Below are 17,121 nucleotides of genomic sequence, written 5' to 3'. Positions count from 1 at the left end.
ACCTGTTGCTTGATACCTCAGGCGGGTCAATTAAATCGTGCTACCGGCATGATTCTACGAAAAACATGGCGTTCGCGTGGAGTTAACATGATTGAGGAGAAATTATCTAATTACACGATCGTAGAATTGAACGTGTAAGACTATCGTAATAAAATACAATATTTCATCAAGCTTGACTAATTATAGATAATCTGAGCTAGTTTTATTGGCTTCGTTGTACTTCGTTCTCACGATTTAGGTTAGGTTTGGCGGGAAATTAATATAAATATGGCGTCGATAGAGTTATAGGCATTGTTTACGAGCATGTATACTGTTTGTTCGTGATTATGATGTAAAGAGATCTAAACAGATTTAAAGACATGTACAATTTTTAATGTAATCAATAATTTTTAAGTTTTTAAACCACCGTGATAGGATACATAAATATTGTCTCATGTATTATTCATGGTCTTTAAAGTAATCTTCGTAAAATATCGCACTTCGTTCACTCTCTCCCTTAATATCTTTGAAAATTTATTTTGAGCACTTTTGTTCTTCTAGGCATTTAAAAGCTTTGCATTTAAGGCATTTAAAAGTGCAGATATTTTTGCGAACGATGCCTGTAAAGTCTATAACACGCGTTAATAAGAGAAAACAGTCAAGGAAAATAAAGAAAGTGACGATAAAATCAGTATACAAAATATAATTAATCGATACATTTAATACAATCGAAGGTTCAATCAATCACAAGGCAGCTGTAAAACGTAATAACGCTATGATCACAAATGAACATTAGTGGGTACTAGATAAAAATTAATTAGAATTACAAAGTCGAACTGAAGGTTCTTTCGATAATCACAAATAAATAATCAAGGGAAATAGATTTCTTCGATTTTTTTTTTTTTGTCGATCAGCTGATACATTTTGTCTCTTCAGGGACATTGGTGCATATATCTAAGTTCTTTTTAAAAATTCAATCACGATTTCAAAAATTACTATGGACGTTATTTTGAATAAGTACTCTTCACTGTATAAAGTCCTTTTGTTTTATTGGCCATATGTTGCTATCGACGAACAATAAAACAGATACAAAACTGGACAATTTTAAGTAAGAATCCTTCTTTAGAAAAATAAAAATAAATCATCTTTATCCGCCCTTAATAGATTCGTCCCTGAAGAGCTGTACCATGATGGCGTCCATAACAAAATACTCTTGTTTTCCGCCCAAACTCGCGAACATTCACCAGGTTCCGGTCTATCGAAAACTGAAACTGGTAGAAAGCCGGAATCATCCTCTACTTTCCTTGATGCGTTCAACCGAACATCGACAATTTCCGTCTTTGTTCCTTTTTCGATCAGCCATCTTCCTGCTTCAACTTAAAAGTCCATACATCGATAGCACTCGGACGATTTCTTTTTATTAAAACATTAATCTGTCACGATTAACTGGTAAGAGCAGAATTTCTGAATATTTATGTCTTAAATCCTCAAAATTCTGAACTTTTATTCTGAACTTAATTCTGTACTTTCATAGGTTAGATTCGTTTGGAAGATTCCTCCATTATTGTGTATGTGGCGTTTAAAATGTCTGCGTAGCCCGATGGTATTTATGGAGAAATCCAGGCAAGCTTAAAGACGGTGAGAAATATTAAGATAGTCATTATAGTAACATTGATATTGAACAACTATAGTGGTGGGTTGTTTGGAAAGTTTCATTGTGTTCTTTCAAGTTTAAGATGAATTTGAGTAAATTCTAGTTGGAGTTTATATTTGATAATTAACTCCTTGCTTGATCATCTCTTCGTAGTATTTGGTCGTAAGAGGGGCAATGCTTCATCAAGGTGGCGCCAGGGTTTTAGCCGAGCCAATTTAATTCACTAGTAATTGCATGAAATTCGATCTATGAAATTTGATCCGGTCTTTGCTTTTCGCTGTCTGCTAAAAGAATTCATGTTAGAAGTAGAGGAGAGAGACGGTCTTTCGAAACATGATCGATTAAGTCAGTAGGCAGCGAAGAATTTTTGAAAGAAAACTTATTTATCAAATTTTAAATTTCTAAATTTTGAAACTTTGTTAAACTTTTCTACAGACTTCCCAAACAACGTTCAATAATAGTCAAAGTGGTAAAATATATAACAATAACTTTCTAGATTAAAGGCTCGTTAGTTAGAAATCTCCTGATCCACGAATCGCTTAGATCCTATGAATCCATAGAAATCCTATAAACCCTAGGGACCCATCATAAGGTTTAGGGTTAGGTAGTTATATATTTCCCTAACTTCAATTATGTGATCCATTAACATTAATTAACCATGATATATTGACCATGTAAATGAAAGAAATCCTGAATCTCAGGTCATTTACGTTTTATTGGCGATGTATCGAACATTTTTTTCGATCCATAACGGCAGCCATGACACACATAAGCGTCCGCGTACATTTTAGGAAACATTGGATTAAAGTAGGTTAGGAATCGGACATTCGATTTCAAGAAATTAATTAGAGAGCGTATCTCGCATGATTTTTCAAACACGAGTTATCTCATCTTGACTGAACTTTCGGTATCGCAATGGAATAGCGCGCTTTTGTATTTTCCTGCGCGCTCTGTGCACACCATAATCGAACTATATCGAGATGTCAGTCGATCGGGTAAGATGTATTCGTGGAATGGAAATGGGAAACTCTGCCAGTGTCGTATTTTTATAGTTTCCTCGTTTATTATCTTTCCATTTTGTTAAAAACGAGTTGACTTAGAAAAATAATGACTTTTTAGGTTAAATTTGGAAAATACGGATTGGGTGGCTTTTGTCGTATGACAATCACAGTGTTTCCCGTTTTCATCGTACAACTTGTTTCTGTACAGAAAGGAATTTTCATAAATGTATAATAGTTTTTTAAATTATACAGTTTAAATTAGGGATAGACCCTATTTTACAAGTATTTGATAAAATGTCCATATACTGACGAAATCCTTTAACATGAAATTGGAACGAACAACAATCTTTTCGAATTTAAACCTGATAGTATATTATAATTTGTTGACGACAGAGAAATGCTATTGGATCTAAAGTAAATCGAAGAATACAGCGCGATTAAATCTAGCATCAAGTTCGATCAAATTGAATTTTAAACAAAAGAAAAAAATCAACCAGTAATCGATAACTGAAAATTTCGATTTATTGAAAATTTAATGCAAAGACCAATATCAAAGGAATCTACCAAATATGTAACTCCTTTCTGCACAGAAGAATACAACGGTAGTGAAAGTTAGGAGAAACGATCAAGCACACGTCCCAATTACGCTCGAACGTCTTTTGAACTAATTGACCTCGCATTGGTCAGAAAAAGAAGAAAAAGGGAAAAAGGAATCGTATAATATTAACTCAGTCGCTAGAAACGGCTATGTACACTTCTCGTATTGGACGAGTATAACCTAGTCGGTATATCGCTAATTCTAAATAAGGACAACAAATCTTTCTCGTTCTCTCTCATTTTCTTTCTATTTCTGAACGCTAGAGCCTTTAGTAATGCATATCACAGTTACAAAAATTCAACACTTCTCGCTACTTGGCAATCTCTTTCCCCCCTGTATGCAGTATCAAATCGTTTCTATACACATGTACATTTACAGCAGCTCATCAAAATATTCGAATACTCGTAGAAATCTTGCCATATATATTATGTACACATTACGTGTCATGTATGAAAGATTTTGAAATTTCATTAGCATTGTAACGAGATAGGAAATTGGTTCCAAAATCACTACGGACTTCACCAACGTAACCACGATTTCTCGTTATAATGCTGATAAAATTTCAAAATTATGCGGGGTCGGACGGTAAACGTAATACAATCGAGCAGGGGCTGATTCTACGTGAAAAAATAAGTCGAAAATATGGAATGCAATTTTTTCATTGGATGCTTCGTTTCCGAAAAAATCAACTTTGAAAATTTGTCGAATGTACCTTAGCTCGACCACATACAGCACAGGTATGAGTAAATAATCAATACGGGATTATTATACACACGCAAATACGTCGAAACTTTTCCGTTCAATGCCTCATTTCCAAGAAAATAACGTTTGAATACGTTTACTTGAAAACGAATTGGTCTGGCGTGTACGCGAGCACGCACGACACAGTTTCTAATTTATTTTTCTCGGAAATGCAGTTTCCTATGAAAACAATTGTATTCTTCATTTTTGTCTTATTTTCAAGTGCAATTTAAAGCATGATAAATGTCGATTATTTATCCTTGTTCAGACCGGAATTAAATCTACTTACCAAATTTTCAAACTCGATTTTCTCGAAAAAGAAAAATGAAAAAATGTTATCTCAAGATTTTTCCTTATTTTTTTTTTTTCACGTAGAATCACCCCTTGCCCGATTCTACTATGATTACCTAACCCCAACCTAACCCCAACCTAAACTGTACCCCTGTGTATAGCATGTATAATATATATATATATCAAAGTTTTCTACGATAGGTATGCAAACACTTTCGTGAGTCACTGTATTTCTATCGGACTCGAACGCTTTCGTCAGCCACGATTGCATTGCTTTTACTCGACAACCATGTGTACGTTTAAGGCTAGAACTATGCCAGATCGGAGACAGTTTTTGCCCCAACTGGCGGCTAAGCTGGCTTTGTGTGCCGATCATGCAATTCGAATTGACAGAGCGTTGCTCGCACAGAATTGTGCCCGTCAGGAATTCTCTATGTGCTTCTGGTTTTGGTCAGTTGGACCCGAAGCTCTTTGCAATGATAATTGGTCCTTGCTAAATTCTTAAAACTTGTTATACAGTAGAAACTTCATTTATTCAAACGTATAAAATAATATTAACACGATGACGATATTAGTGGAGCGACACTAGCGCCGCGAGAGCGTCAACTTCATTTTACTTAATTTTAGAGTTTGCCTCGTTTTAATCCGTATATCGTGTTTCACGTACGAAAGATCACGACCGGGCCGTTCTCAGGAGATCACATTCATTAACTTCATAAATTGAAATGTACAGATAAGTGTCCATGTTAAAATTTATCTTGGAATTGACTCTTATTTATACAATTTCCTTGCAATGCAAATCTACAAAAGCTCGTAGTTGTTTAATTGGCGGACCAAAGGAAAATTAGATCGTCAGAAAATATAATCTTTAAAGAAATGACGTGTCCTTTGTCTATTCACCACCAGTTAATAAATTATGGTACAAGAAGGGGATTATGCCCTGTTTGAACGACAGAAACTAAAGTATAATTCGTTAAATTATTTTAAGTGAAATTATCGTGCAAGAGAGTCCAAGAATTACCAAGCTAAAATTCTTCTTCTCTAACAGAATGATTTAATTGTTCTTGCGGCAAATGAATTTTTCGTCTAGTCATCGATGACACCATCAATTGCAATTTCTCTGCGATTTTCTTGTGGAATTCGATCATAAAAAGTCAGGCGATTACAAGCACTTTCACAGTGATACTGTCATAAATATTCATGAAACAGCGGCCATGGAAGAGTTCTCATTTTTTTCACGGAATTGACACAGCTTATATGGAACACACATGGTTTTTCTGTGAGATTTACTTGCGGTCACGTGAATCTATTTGCATAGAAGAATTTGTTGATGAGAAGAGCTTCAGATTCCAACTGAAATGGTCGAATATAGTAACCGTTTAACTCTTATGACCACTTCATTCATTTATGGTGCAAATATAGAGAGATGTGTTTTTGTTTGTTCTTTGAGGAATGTTTATACAAATTACTTGGGTAAATATTTAAATTCCAATTGTTCATGCAAATAATTTTCTCTACTTTGATAGACCTTGTCTAAATTCAATTTAATTTAATTTGTAATTATCAATTAGTATAAAAATTTATGAAACATTCTATAATTCTAGTGCTTTGAGAGAAGTGGAGATTGATTTAAAAATATCTTAATTTAGATTGCAGCTTTAGAAAATTAGTTTTTCTTTATTTCAGTTAATACTTTAATTCCTGTAACGAATATCTCACTCACTTTTGATATTGTCTATATTTTTGTATATTAGATACAGCGTGTGAGTTTTTTAATTTTCCATAAATGCATAAACATTCACAATGTTAGGAAGACTCTCTTTTTTTAAAATAAAGATATACAAGTCTTTTTACTAGCTTCACTAATTAAATCCTCTTAAAAATACAGGATTTATTATAATATTTGATTTATTCAAAATATGGAAGAATACTTTCACGGCATGAAAATTACACCATAAATGAATAACATGTCCATAAATTCGCTGAACCTTTTTTATACAAACAATGAATACGTTCACATAAAAAAAAATCTTGAGTATTCTAACATAAAGGGCATCGATTTATATAATACTTCAGAAATTAATTAAATATTCCCGCTTTACGAAAATTACTCATTTAAAAAATCACTGTTGAACGATACTTTTACAGAATACAATGAACAATATATAAATCATATATATACTTTCTGTTTGATAAGAAGCACATATCCTAAAAACTATGTGACTCGAACATTCTCCAGAAAAAAAAAAAAAAAAAAGAAGAAGAAGGAGAAGGAAAGAAACTTACTTTCAGCCATCCTTCTTGTCGTAAAGCATTCTGCGTCGATGTTGCAGTTACACGCTGGCCCAACAGTAACAATTTTATTTTCTACTTTCGGAGACACGATTCGCTACGGTAGCTCACGCAATTTTTCTTTATTTCTTCTCTAATTTCTGGAATGCAACTTGTGCTCCTTCGTTTTTACCAAATTGTAATAAAACAAGAGGGGAGTAAAAATAAAAGAGAAAAGAAGTAGAAAAATATCAATACTAATTCCCTTCACGGAAATTATTTTATAATCTTTCATAGAGCCTCGAAAAATTTTAAATATCCTATCTATCTCGTAATTATAAAACCAGCCCGAACATGTTCACATTATTTCTGTTTCTATATAATATTTCTACAAATCCATATTTTCATGAAAATAATTTTAAAAATAAGATTCCGGTGGAAAATTGTTTTTCCCCCCTATTAAATAATACGAAGAGCACGAATTAATAATAATAAAGATAATAAACGGTTTAATACTATAAAATGTGAATTTATAGAATTTGGAATTTTAGGGTGGCTTTACGTTTACGAGACGCGGTATCGTAGTCTTAAGAAAATGTCTTTTTCAGTAGACAATTAATTATACTCGGAGCCCGTAGCCTCGTTTTACGCATTGTATGGCTATCGTTTATAAATACATATACCTATATTTACTGCTATAGTTACTTTACAATATCTTCAATAAGAGCGCGCTCGCTTTTAATATCTGGCTTCATTTGACCTGATCTAACAAAAGGGAAGCCGCTAAATCTACATCGTATTCAGTCTGCTTCAGAGCACCCTCGCACTGTTGTCGATCTGCCAAGCCCAATCTGAAATTACAATAATTGATTGCGTCATTTTCCCAACGTTCAGCTTCATTGTACAATTCGAAAAACCACGATATTTTATCCAAATAGGTTACTGAACGATCGTTAATCCATTAACGTACAAATTTTATCCAAAAAAGGGTTTTTCATTAATATATATTATTGAACTCCGCTTATTAGCATTGAGAAGAAATCCGAAGGTTTTACAGCACAATGGTAAAGTCTTTCCTTGCCCACGGTGATCGTCTTTATGAGATAAGCTATATTTATTTTGCGTCACCGAGTGGTCCTTAATGGATTAGCCGAAGTAGTATAATATAATAGGAAGGTTTCTATTTCTGTTTCGATATAATATATGTACAGCCGGTTTTTTAATTATGGCTGCACTAAATTCACAAACGTAGTACTTTCATAATACATAAATATTTAATTTCTAAAATACACAGCGATTTCAAACTTTTGGTCTATAGCGTATTAATCGTGAAACTTATACAATCAAGAACTTTCTGTGGATATCTATTTGGAGAAATTTCGGGAGATCTATAAATAGATAGCAAGCATAGCAGTAGTTGAAATATATACTCGAAAGATATTGACATCAACGTGATAATTGGTTAAAAAGTGAAAGGAATATTAAACAGTACTTTCTCAGAGAAAAGATAGACGCGCAGAAATTCTAACCTCTCTTTTCGAAACGTTACGATCTGTTTGAATATACAGAATACCGGAAATTATGTAAATCACTCGATTAAAGAAATATATATAATTTTTAATTTATACGAATGAAATATAATAAGGAATCACACGCATAAAGTGGATTATGGATGACATTCAAGGAATAGAAGCTACTCTTATATGCAAGATCAATTAAAAAAGAAAACACGCTGAGTCTGTCTTCAACCTACAAGACGCTAAGACTGCTGACCACAAGCTACGTATAATGTTTCAATGTCTTGCTTTAGAGTAACACGATATATAAATCCATGAGAAAGCCATGAAACAAGGAGCTAAAGAAAGGAAAACGACAGATAAAATATTGCAATTTTACTAATACCAATTTCAGAATCCAAAAAATAATAGAAATTCTACTAACTTAATCCAAATTTAATTTTAAATTGACCCACGTCTAATAAACTCCTTGCCATACCATTTAACTCGGTAGAATCGAAAACCCAAACGTTGCGCCCGAATGGTCAGGGAAAGAGCCGAAGCGACGGACACAGAGCGTCGGAACTTGAAACATGAGATCGTGCGACTGAGTGCGTTGATAGCCGCGCCCGTGTTTAAGAAAGACACCATTCGATACATTCATACTTGACCCGAGTGAGACTCGTGATATTCACGTTTAACATGAAATTAGACCATGAGTCTGACTCGTGATATTCAGGTTTGGCTCAAACTCGTAACAGTATGGCAAGGTGTTAAAATTTAGTCCAAACCTAACCCTATCCAGAAGATAATAAAAATTGTATAGATTCGAAAAAATCCTTCAACTCCGCATCTCTCGAAGTTCTCTTCTCATTCATTTCCCTAAATTCGCAAAACCATCTAACCACTAGTTCAAATTAATTTCAAACTTACCTAAAAAGGGACTCGATCTTCGCCTGCCTGTCTTTCAGGATCTGTTTGGCCGCTTGATTAGTGTCCCAGCCAGTTGCCTGTAGCGCGGTGAGTATTTCCTGTTGTGATGCGTCAGCTGCCTCTCTCTGCACCTTCATTACTTTGTTCGCTCGAAATTCATCATTGAGGGACATGACCAGCTGTTGAGAGGCCGCGGTCAATGGGGGGCTGACACCAGAGGGGTACGCGGACGTGGAGGGGGCTAATTGAGTATTAACGACCGTCTCTGTCATCTGAGGAGGCAGACATCTCGTCGAGGATGCTTGCAGCGTCATGGCGCCCTCTTGAGGCTGGTTAGTGTGCGTGAGCTGGAGTAGATTGGGACTGTTAGCCAAATTGCTAGCTAAATTGGACTTCATTGCAGTCTGGCCTTGTCCAAGATCGTTTTGAACCGATTTCATGGGACTCCACGTTGCTGGAGGCGGAGGATTGTATACCGGAGGCTGCTTCAGGTGAGGACTAAAGTCACAGGGATGACCTTGACCAAAAATATTCCTCGTAGTCTGACCAGAACGAGCCTGGGAGCTGGCTGCAGCTCCCTCCAAGTAGTGACTATGACTTAGATTGCTGGCTGAATCACCTGCACCCGACGTACTAGCTGCATAGTAGTTCCTTAGAATGTTCTGCTGCACTGTCTTGTTGTATAGCGTGTTAAACTCGTTTTGAGACAGTTGGTCTAGGTTTGGTACAGTCTGTTTCAACTCTGCGTACACTTGTTCCGAAAACACCACATTTGGAGGCTTTGAAACGTTGCTGGAGTGTGCTTGGTGAAGATCATTTTGAATCTGCGTTATCCCATGACTGCCAGTTGGTAATGTGGGATTTGGAAAGTGGCTAGCCTGGTTTGCCGTCGGTAGCGAGTTCTGTGCGTGGTTGAAGGTTGGCTTGGACACATTGCTAGGAGCTATTTGCAACAGATTCAGGTTACCCTGAGCAGTACCATAGGCACTATGCTGCTGAGCTTGAGACTGCTGCCAGATTTGACCCACCATCTGTTCTGTTGCCGTTTCTAAGCGTTGTTCAGGCTGCGGCCTGGGAGGCTGCTGTATGTTCGTACTCTTCGATGGCCACGAATTCTGAACCTTGCTAGGTAGATTGGTGCTTCTATAGTCCATCTGAGGAGACTTGCGTTTGATAGTCTGAGGTGGAGGCCTTAATGCTGGAATTGTACTATCTTGTAATTTATTAACAGACGCATACGGATCAGACGAATCTGGATTCTGTTGACTGCTGATCATGTTCTTGCTCGCTTCCTTTTCACCTAAATGCTTCTCCAGCTCAGCTAAGAAAGTGGGGTCCAACTTTTTAGGAGAAACGTTGCAAGAATTAATTGTTAGCTCATTCAAACTTTGGGCCAAATCGTGATTCGATTTTGGTTTCGGAGGACTCTCGTTGGGAGCCACAGGTGGAGGAGGAGGCGCGTCGGAGGTCTGCAAGTTCCGACTAGAGACATTCACGTATGTCTGCGCTTCACTTTGCATATCCTCGGGCCAATTAGACCAATTTGCCATAGGTGGACTAGGCTTATCGATCTCACTATAGTGATTCTGACTATATGCATTATTTTCCTCCGTGTCCACGTTCACGTTCAAATTGATACTATCATTTCTACTCTCCTTGCTCAGATTAAGGGAATAATGGTTCACATCTGAGCCGGACTCTGGTGTAAAATAATTTGTACTGTCTTGGCTGCTACCGCCAACGTCCTGATTTTGAACGTTTCCATACGTTTGTGTCTTGAAATACCTACTGCTCACGTCGGACGGAACGTGACTGTAATATCTCGAATGAGGCAGCTTCATAAATACCGAAGAAGTATCGAACGGATCTGAATAAGCCGGGTCGACGTTGCCAGGGAAGTTGGCATAAGTTCGAGGATCCTCATCCTGCCAACTCGTCTGTTGTTGCCGTTCCAAATCGTCAATTGGCTCGTCAAGGATATTGACGACTCGTCGACAGGCAGTGTCCGATTGCGCCTCACTCGTGTTCACCATTTCCTCCGGGGACAGATCTATCAAACTGCCCTCCTGACTGCTACTAGGAACAGAGGCGTTCAACGTTTTCACAGGACTAGCTCCGATATCATTCTGTAATTTTGTATAATTAAACTGTTTTCGCGATCTTGGTGTACCGCAGTATTTATCCTTCACGAGACTATCTGGAGGAACAGTTACTCCAACGACATCAGGTGGCTCCATAGGATTTCGAAGATACACGTCGTCGATGTAAATAGGACTACCCCAACTTTTACCAAAAGGTGCACCATGGCCAGTATGGATAAAAGAATTCTCCAACGGCTTGCTGATGTCCTCACGCTGTTTTCGTCTCATAGGATCGACAAAACAACGAGGGAAAAGCCCAATTTGAAAACTTCGCTGGTTCTGACCCTTCCACCAATAATTCTCCGGCCGTCCGTCTAAAATGACTATCTGATCACCCTGTTCTATGGTCATTTTGCCAGCCATCGTGAAGTGACTGATAGCTTTCATCACAGTTGGGACCATTCCTGTGAGAGAAGATTTTAGAGAAGCGAAGGTTGGTCGTTCTGAAGGCTCCCGAGCCCAGCAACGAAGCATTAATTGGTACATATCTGGTGGTGTTGCTTCTGGTTCGTGTAATCGTTCACCATCCTTGTCTATTTTTCGAAGAATCTCCGATCCTTTTAAACCTATCCACGGCTCTTCACCAAACGTTAACATTTCCCACAATGTCACACCAAACATCCACACATCCGACGCGTGACTGAATTTACGCGCTTTTAGTGATTCTGGAGCACACCAAGGAAACGGCACTTTTTTATGTTCAGTCATCACATAACAGTCTTCTTGTTGCGGCAGTGCTCGCATTAGGCCGAAATCACCGATCTTCACTTTGTCCACTGAACTTAGAAGAACGTTCCTACAAGCTAAGTCGCGGTGCAGAAAACGTTTCGCTTCTAAGTATGCCATACCCGTGACCACTTGCAAAGCGTAGTTACACAACGTTAATACTGAAATTTGACTGCACTGTTTTCGCAGATAATCGAGCAGGGCTCCCAGTGGGGCTAGTTCTGTCACCATCATCATCGGTTGTGATAACACTACTCCATATAACCTGGAAAGAAATGTATTTATTTAATTAATATTGTCAAATTAATTTACTTTATTGATAGACTGTGAATTTTTATGCATTTATTAAACATTTGTAGCGGCCCATGGTCGCAAAGAAACTTCCAGGGTTGAAACACACGTGTTGTTCACATAGCCCGCGAAGCGGCGTCGAAGATAAAATTTATTGTTTTATTGCCTACGAGTTTTTCCATCCCCACCTCGGAAGGAAACTCTCTTTCGAGGATCTCGGCACTCTATAAAAAGGGAAACGAGGAAAAACTCGGGATAGCCGCTCATAGACGTTGATGGCATTTCATGGGAGTTCACGGTAGTCGCTGATAGTCGCACGGTTAGTCAGTCAGACAGATAGTCACGGTTAGTTCGTGGCGAGTCTGTATCGAGTTTGTATCAATTCTGTATCTACATCGTCTGAGCTGGACGTGCGTCACGTTACGATCTAAAACGACGCGCACTCGACATCAAAATAAACATTGTTGAAGTTAAACACCAGAGTATTTTAATAACACTCAACACGTCCTACACCTTAAATTTAATATATAAAATATTTCAAGTATGGCACTCATTATAAACAAATCTTTGTCTAGGTTCTATTTTTTAATTGTTTATAAAAACATTAATCTACATAAGAATCCACAGTCTATTTTCAAAGATATGTACCTAATGAGATTGTGATGATCCAATGTGTGCATTGCTTGAACTTCTGCCACAAAATCTTCAATAACATTTGGCTGAGTTAGAGCATCCGCCTTCAGAACTTTTACAGCAACTGGTAATATCCTACCAGAAGGAGAAGTCCATTGTCCACGTCTCACTACACCAAAACTACCATCACCCAGTTTATCAGACAGTGTCACATCTTTATCTTGAATGAGACATGTTAGCACTGAGGAACCTTCAACTGGTTGAGAAGATCTTTTATTGCTTTTTGTGCTACTCCCAGGCCTGATCTTGGTCATCAAGCTTTTCTTCCATTGTGTAGTTCTCTTTTTCTTCACTGCTTCTAGTAATCTTCTAATACCTGGCTTTCCTAATCCTATCTGTTCAAGATCTTCCGGTTGTACATGGTCAAAGTGGTGTAGTCGAGTGACTTGTAGGTCATCTCTTATTCTGGTGAAAAACTGTGAAAGTTGAACATCGTGCAACAGTTCTTGCAGCCATTCTGTACCCTCATCATCTGCCATGTTCAATTATTCTAATACCCTGAAAGGAAGATAAATAGATTATAGTATTTGTTTATGTCAATACACAAGGAATAAATAAACTTGAACATGAAACTGAATATAGTTATCATAATTGGCATATAACAAATAAAGGAAAGAAGCATAGTACAAGAAAATGATTTATTTATTCATAAATTACAATATTAATACAAGGATCAATTCAGTGGTAGGAAAAGAACAATTACTCAATAATGTTAAGTTGGTTTATTTTTATTTCCATACAATGCATACACAGGAGACAATTAGTAACAGAGGCTTACGTAGGTATATAGAATGATACAAATATATTATTTATCATTCATTTTTGCCTCTCCTTGAACAGGAAATGAGATAATGTTTAGTCGCAAGGAGAAGAGTTGTTGGCACATGCCATGCCATGCATTGCTTTGTGCGTACAAAAAAGCCTGGCATAAATAGTAGATCACACCAGACGTACCAGATTAGTACTTTTACGATGGTGAGCTTTCATGCAGGATAGGAAAGAATCTCAACCATGCAAGATGTATATTCTCTGCCTTTCTAAACTATTTTTAAAAATAATTCAAGGCTATGATAGGTCAGAAATAAAAACATTAGGACCCTCTTGCAAAATTATTTACTAATTGATATGTTATAAATTTTTATTGCAATCTTATATTGAATAGGACAATCAGCTGGTACTTGTAGAATATTAATTACTTCATTACCAAATTTATTATTATTATATAAACCTTTTTAAAAAGAATAACTTATAACATTTCATTAATAATATTAGTAAATGTACACAAAAGAGCTCATGTAATTAATTTCAAAATAAAAATAAGAAGGAAGAATGCGTTTAAAAAAAATGCGAACTACGATAAATTAAAAAAAAAGAGATTAAGCGCATCGATTAAAGTAGAAACATGTTAGATTCTCAAAGATAAGAAAAGGGAAAAATGAGATAAGTAAATATGGTCCTGAAGGGGTAAAAACATCGATTACCTTTCGATGGAGGAAAACAGTTTGGAGAGCAGTTAGATTTCCATTCCGCGAGCGCGTATGTTCGTCGGAACGTGAATCTGTTTACCGTCACTCGTTGCATGTGCAATGCGGGGAAATCCTATATGAAATTGGACAGCGGCGAAATTTGAGCGGAATCATCGCCACTCGAGCATCCTCGGCATTTTTCTCCCTCTCTGTTTCTCGCTGTCTCTCTCCCTCTCTTGCCCCCTACCAGACTGTTGTTGCACCGCGAACGAAACGCACACGATGAGATGCACGCACGATCAAAGAGGAAGGCGGTCAGAAAGCGGCGAAGAGACCGCGACAACGTTCGCTTCGTCGGAATTCCGATTGCACGACGTCCAACAGACTTTCACCGTATGAATTTCTCACGCAGGGCATTGTTATGTACTCAACCGACTCCGTACGGTTTAACCTAAAACATGCGCGCGATTTTTTCCACTTGGACCGAGACGATTCTTAAACGAAACGATCGACAAGAGTTTCGGTGCCCGCTATATATTGTATACATCGTACTTCCTCTTATTTGACGGGTTTTCGAATTGAAATTCACGTTCGAAGAAGGAACGAGCAACCTATCTACCTGACAAAACACAGGGTCGCCTACTGCCATGGAACATGCAACGATGCAACAAACTTCTCGTTGACGAGATGGCGCCATGTATCACGTTGCAGAAATCGATCCACTAAATTACACACCAGAATGTTTGATATTTTGATTGAGAAGTTTGCACGAGATTTTGTAAATGATTTTGGTTTGTAGAATTTGTAGAGAAGTAGAAGATTATTTGGAAATTTTTGAAAGTGAAGTTTACAGACATTTTGAGAGCAAGGAAAGTTACTAGATAGAGCAGCGTGGTGCTATAACACGAAGGGCGCGCGAATGTTCAAATACTTGCGTTGATTATAGGGTGTTTAATCTTATCTTAAAACTATCTTTGTTTTTCATTTACAGCGCGTGTGATATATCTTCGTAAATTTTCTTTATTCTTAGCTTTTATTTATATGATAGCAGGAGAATGACAGAAATGTACAAACATGTTATTTTTCTATAATAAAAAATTACGTAATTCGCGGATAATGGAGTTTTAATTATTGTGAAAAAGATTCGAGATTTTAAAAGGAAAGTATATAAATTAAATTTTAGCTTTGTTGAAAAATTAAAGTTATAACGTAAAAAATATAAAAATATGATATCGATGATCTTCGTGAATATAGTATAGTATAAAATTCGCGATAAGTAAATTATCACTGGAAATTATATTTTATTACTTTTAATAAATGATTCTTAATGAATATTGTATATTTATTTTTGTTTATTGTAAACTTACCTCAATTAGCCATTGTTTTAGTGGTTTAATATCAATAGAAATTGGATAACTGGTACTACGTTATAGTACTAGACTTTAATATTAACCCATTTTCTCAAGGAAAACTTGGACATATATACATCGACAGAGATAACAAACTTATCAGTAATAATGTGCGCAAAAGCACTGAGTAACATAGATTTCACGGAATACATTGAAGCTAAGACACAAAACTTCTACTATTTATAATGATAACAAAATTACAGATGTTTTCAGAATTTTTAAAGACTTCAGTTCGTTCGAAGATTTGTTTTAGATCTGATTTGTTTGAATTTTATATCTGCGTAAGTTGAGAAGAAACTTTTTACTTTTAAAGGATATTGGCACGATGTTTCAACAGGATGTTTCAGAAGCGCTGCATGCAGAAGAGTATTTCCTTCTGTTAATGACAAATCATAAACATCAGAATTATTCAGAAAAAGAATGGGACAAGATAAAAGCTACAATTAAAAGGATGAAAGTTTGTGATATGGTTATTAAATTTTTATTGATCTAGCAAAGGTATTGTGGAGAAAAGTATTGTTAAGCGTGACGATAGTAATTAATTAATATAACAAATACAACTGTGTGCCAATAATTTTAGTTAAAACCTAACCTCCTCGCTGTATACACATAAAATTACATAATATTGTAAAATACATCAACGAAAATATAATTCATGCAATAATAAATATTATTCAAATATTATTAATTTCTAATGTGTCATCGTGCAATAAATACACTCAGTGGGACAAACAGAATGGATTCAAGCAGGGGAATAATACGTACCACATTTTTGACCCGAAGATCCGGTGCACGGGCCACGAATGGTAACAATGCTAATTACTAAGGTGATAATTATCGTTATTGTGTCACCCACCCACATCGGTCGTGTGCCATGAACGAGTCCCTCTCTCGCATTTTAACCATCAGACAAGTCGACCGCCTTTTGCGTATACCATAATGAATTCATGGCGCGTCCCGACGTTGCGTCACCCCTGTTCAATAATTCAAAAACAGGTTGCAAATTCGTTCCACCGTTTAAAAAACGTCTCAACGCCGCTTGCGTTTCTCTGCATGCAAGATGAAATCTTGCATACATTATTATACCTGTGTCTTTTTCACGCCGAACCTAACCTTATTTTCAGCCTCGCTGCAGCAGGGAAACTTATTATAACACCTTCAAACTTATTGCAGCGCCTCGTAGCTGTAGTGGACTGGAATTTATAAGAATGGAATATACAAATTTCGAATTTTCGGTTTTATTAATTGGAATTCTATTTTTATTAATTATATTTAACAATTTATTAGATATCAATCGTTTTATCGATACGAAATTAGTAAATAGTAATATTTGCGAGGGACTTATATTTTAATTATTCATTTTAACGTTCGGAAAATAGGAGAAGAAAAATAAAGGGACAATAAAATGGTTGAATTAATTATGTATTACAG

General features: G+C 36.5%; 1 protein-coding gene across 3 annotated transcripts; it reads right to left on the bottom strand.

The window, feature by feature from the left end:
- Window positions 1-662: 662 nt before the first annotated feature.
- LOC126925337 (activated Cdc42 kinase Ack) lies at window positions 663-16,887 on the bottom strand. Of its 3 annotated transcripts, none has more exons than XR_007713871.1 (5): window positions 14,297-14,929; window positions 12,771-13,313; window positions 8,965-12,096; window positions 5,286-7,386; window positions 663-5,204 (listed from the first exon to the last, which is right to left on the bottom strand). XR_007713871.1 is itself a non-coding variant. In XM_050740758.1 (5 exons), the coding sequence occupies exons 3-5, from the start codon at window positions 13,292-13,294 to the stop codon at window positions 7,287-7,289; spliced, it is 3,756 nt and encodes a 1,251-aa protein (XP_050596715.1). In that variant the 5' UTR covers window positions 13,295-13,313; window positions 16,456-16,664; window positions 16,777-16,887; the 3' UTR covers window positions 663-7,286. The 3 variants fall into 3 exon arrangements, 2 of the variants coding, with proteins under 2 accessions (XP_050596715.1, XP_050596714.1); XM_050740758.1 differs by lacking the exon at window positions 14,297-14,929 and adding exons at window positions 16,456-16,664; window positions 16,777-16,887 and having other exon boundaries at window positions 663-7,386; XM_050740757.1 differs by having other exon boundaries at window positions 663-7,386.
- Between the last annotated feature and the right edge of the window lie 234 nt (window positions 16,888-17,121).

The sequence above is a fragment of the Bombus affinis genome, chromosome 16 (assembly GCF_024516045.1).
Source record: "Bombus affinis isolate iyBomAffi1 chromosome 16, iyBomAffi1.2, whole genome shotgun sequence".
Classification (NCBI taxonomy): Eukaryota; Metazoa; Arthropoda; class Insecta; order Hymenoptera; family Apidae; genus Bombus; species Bombus affinis.
This window is presented reverse-complemented; position numbering and strand designations above follow the sequence as displayed.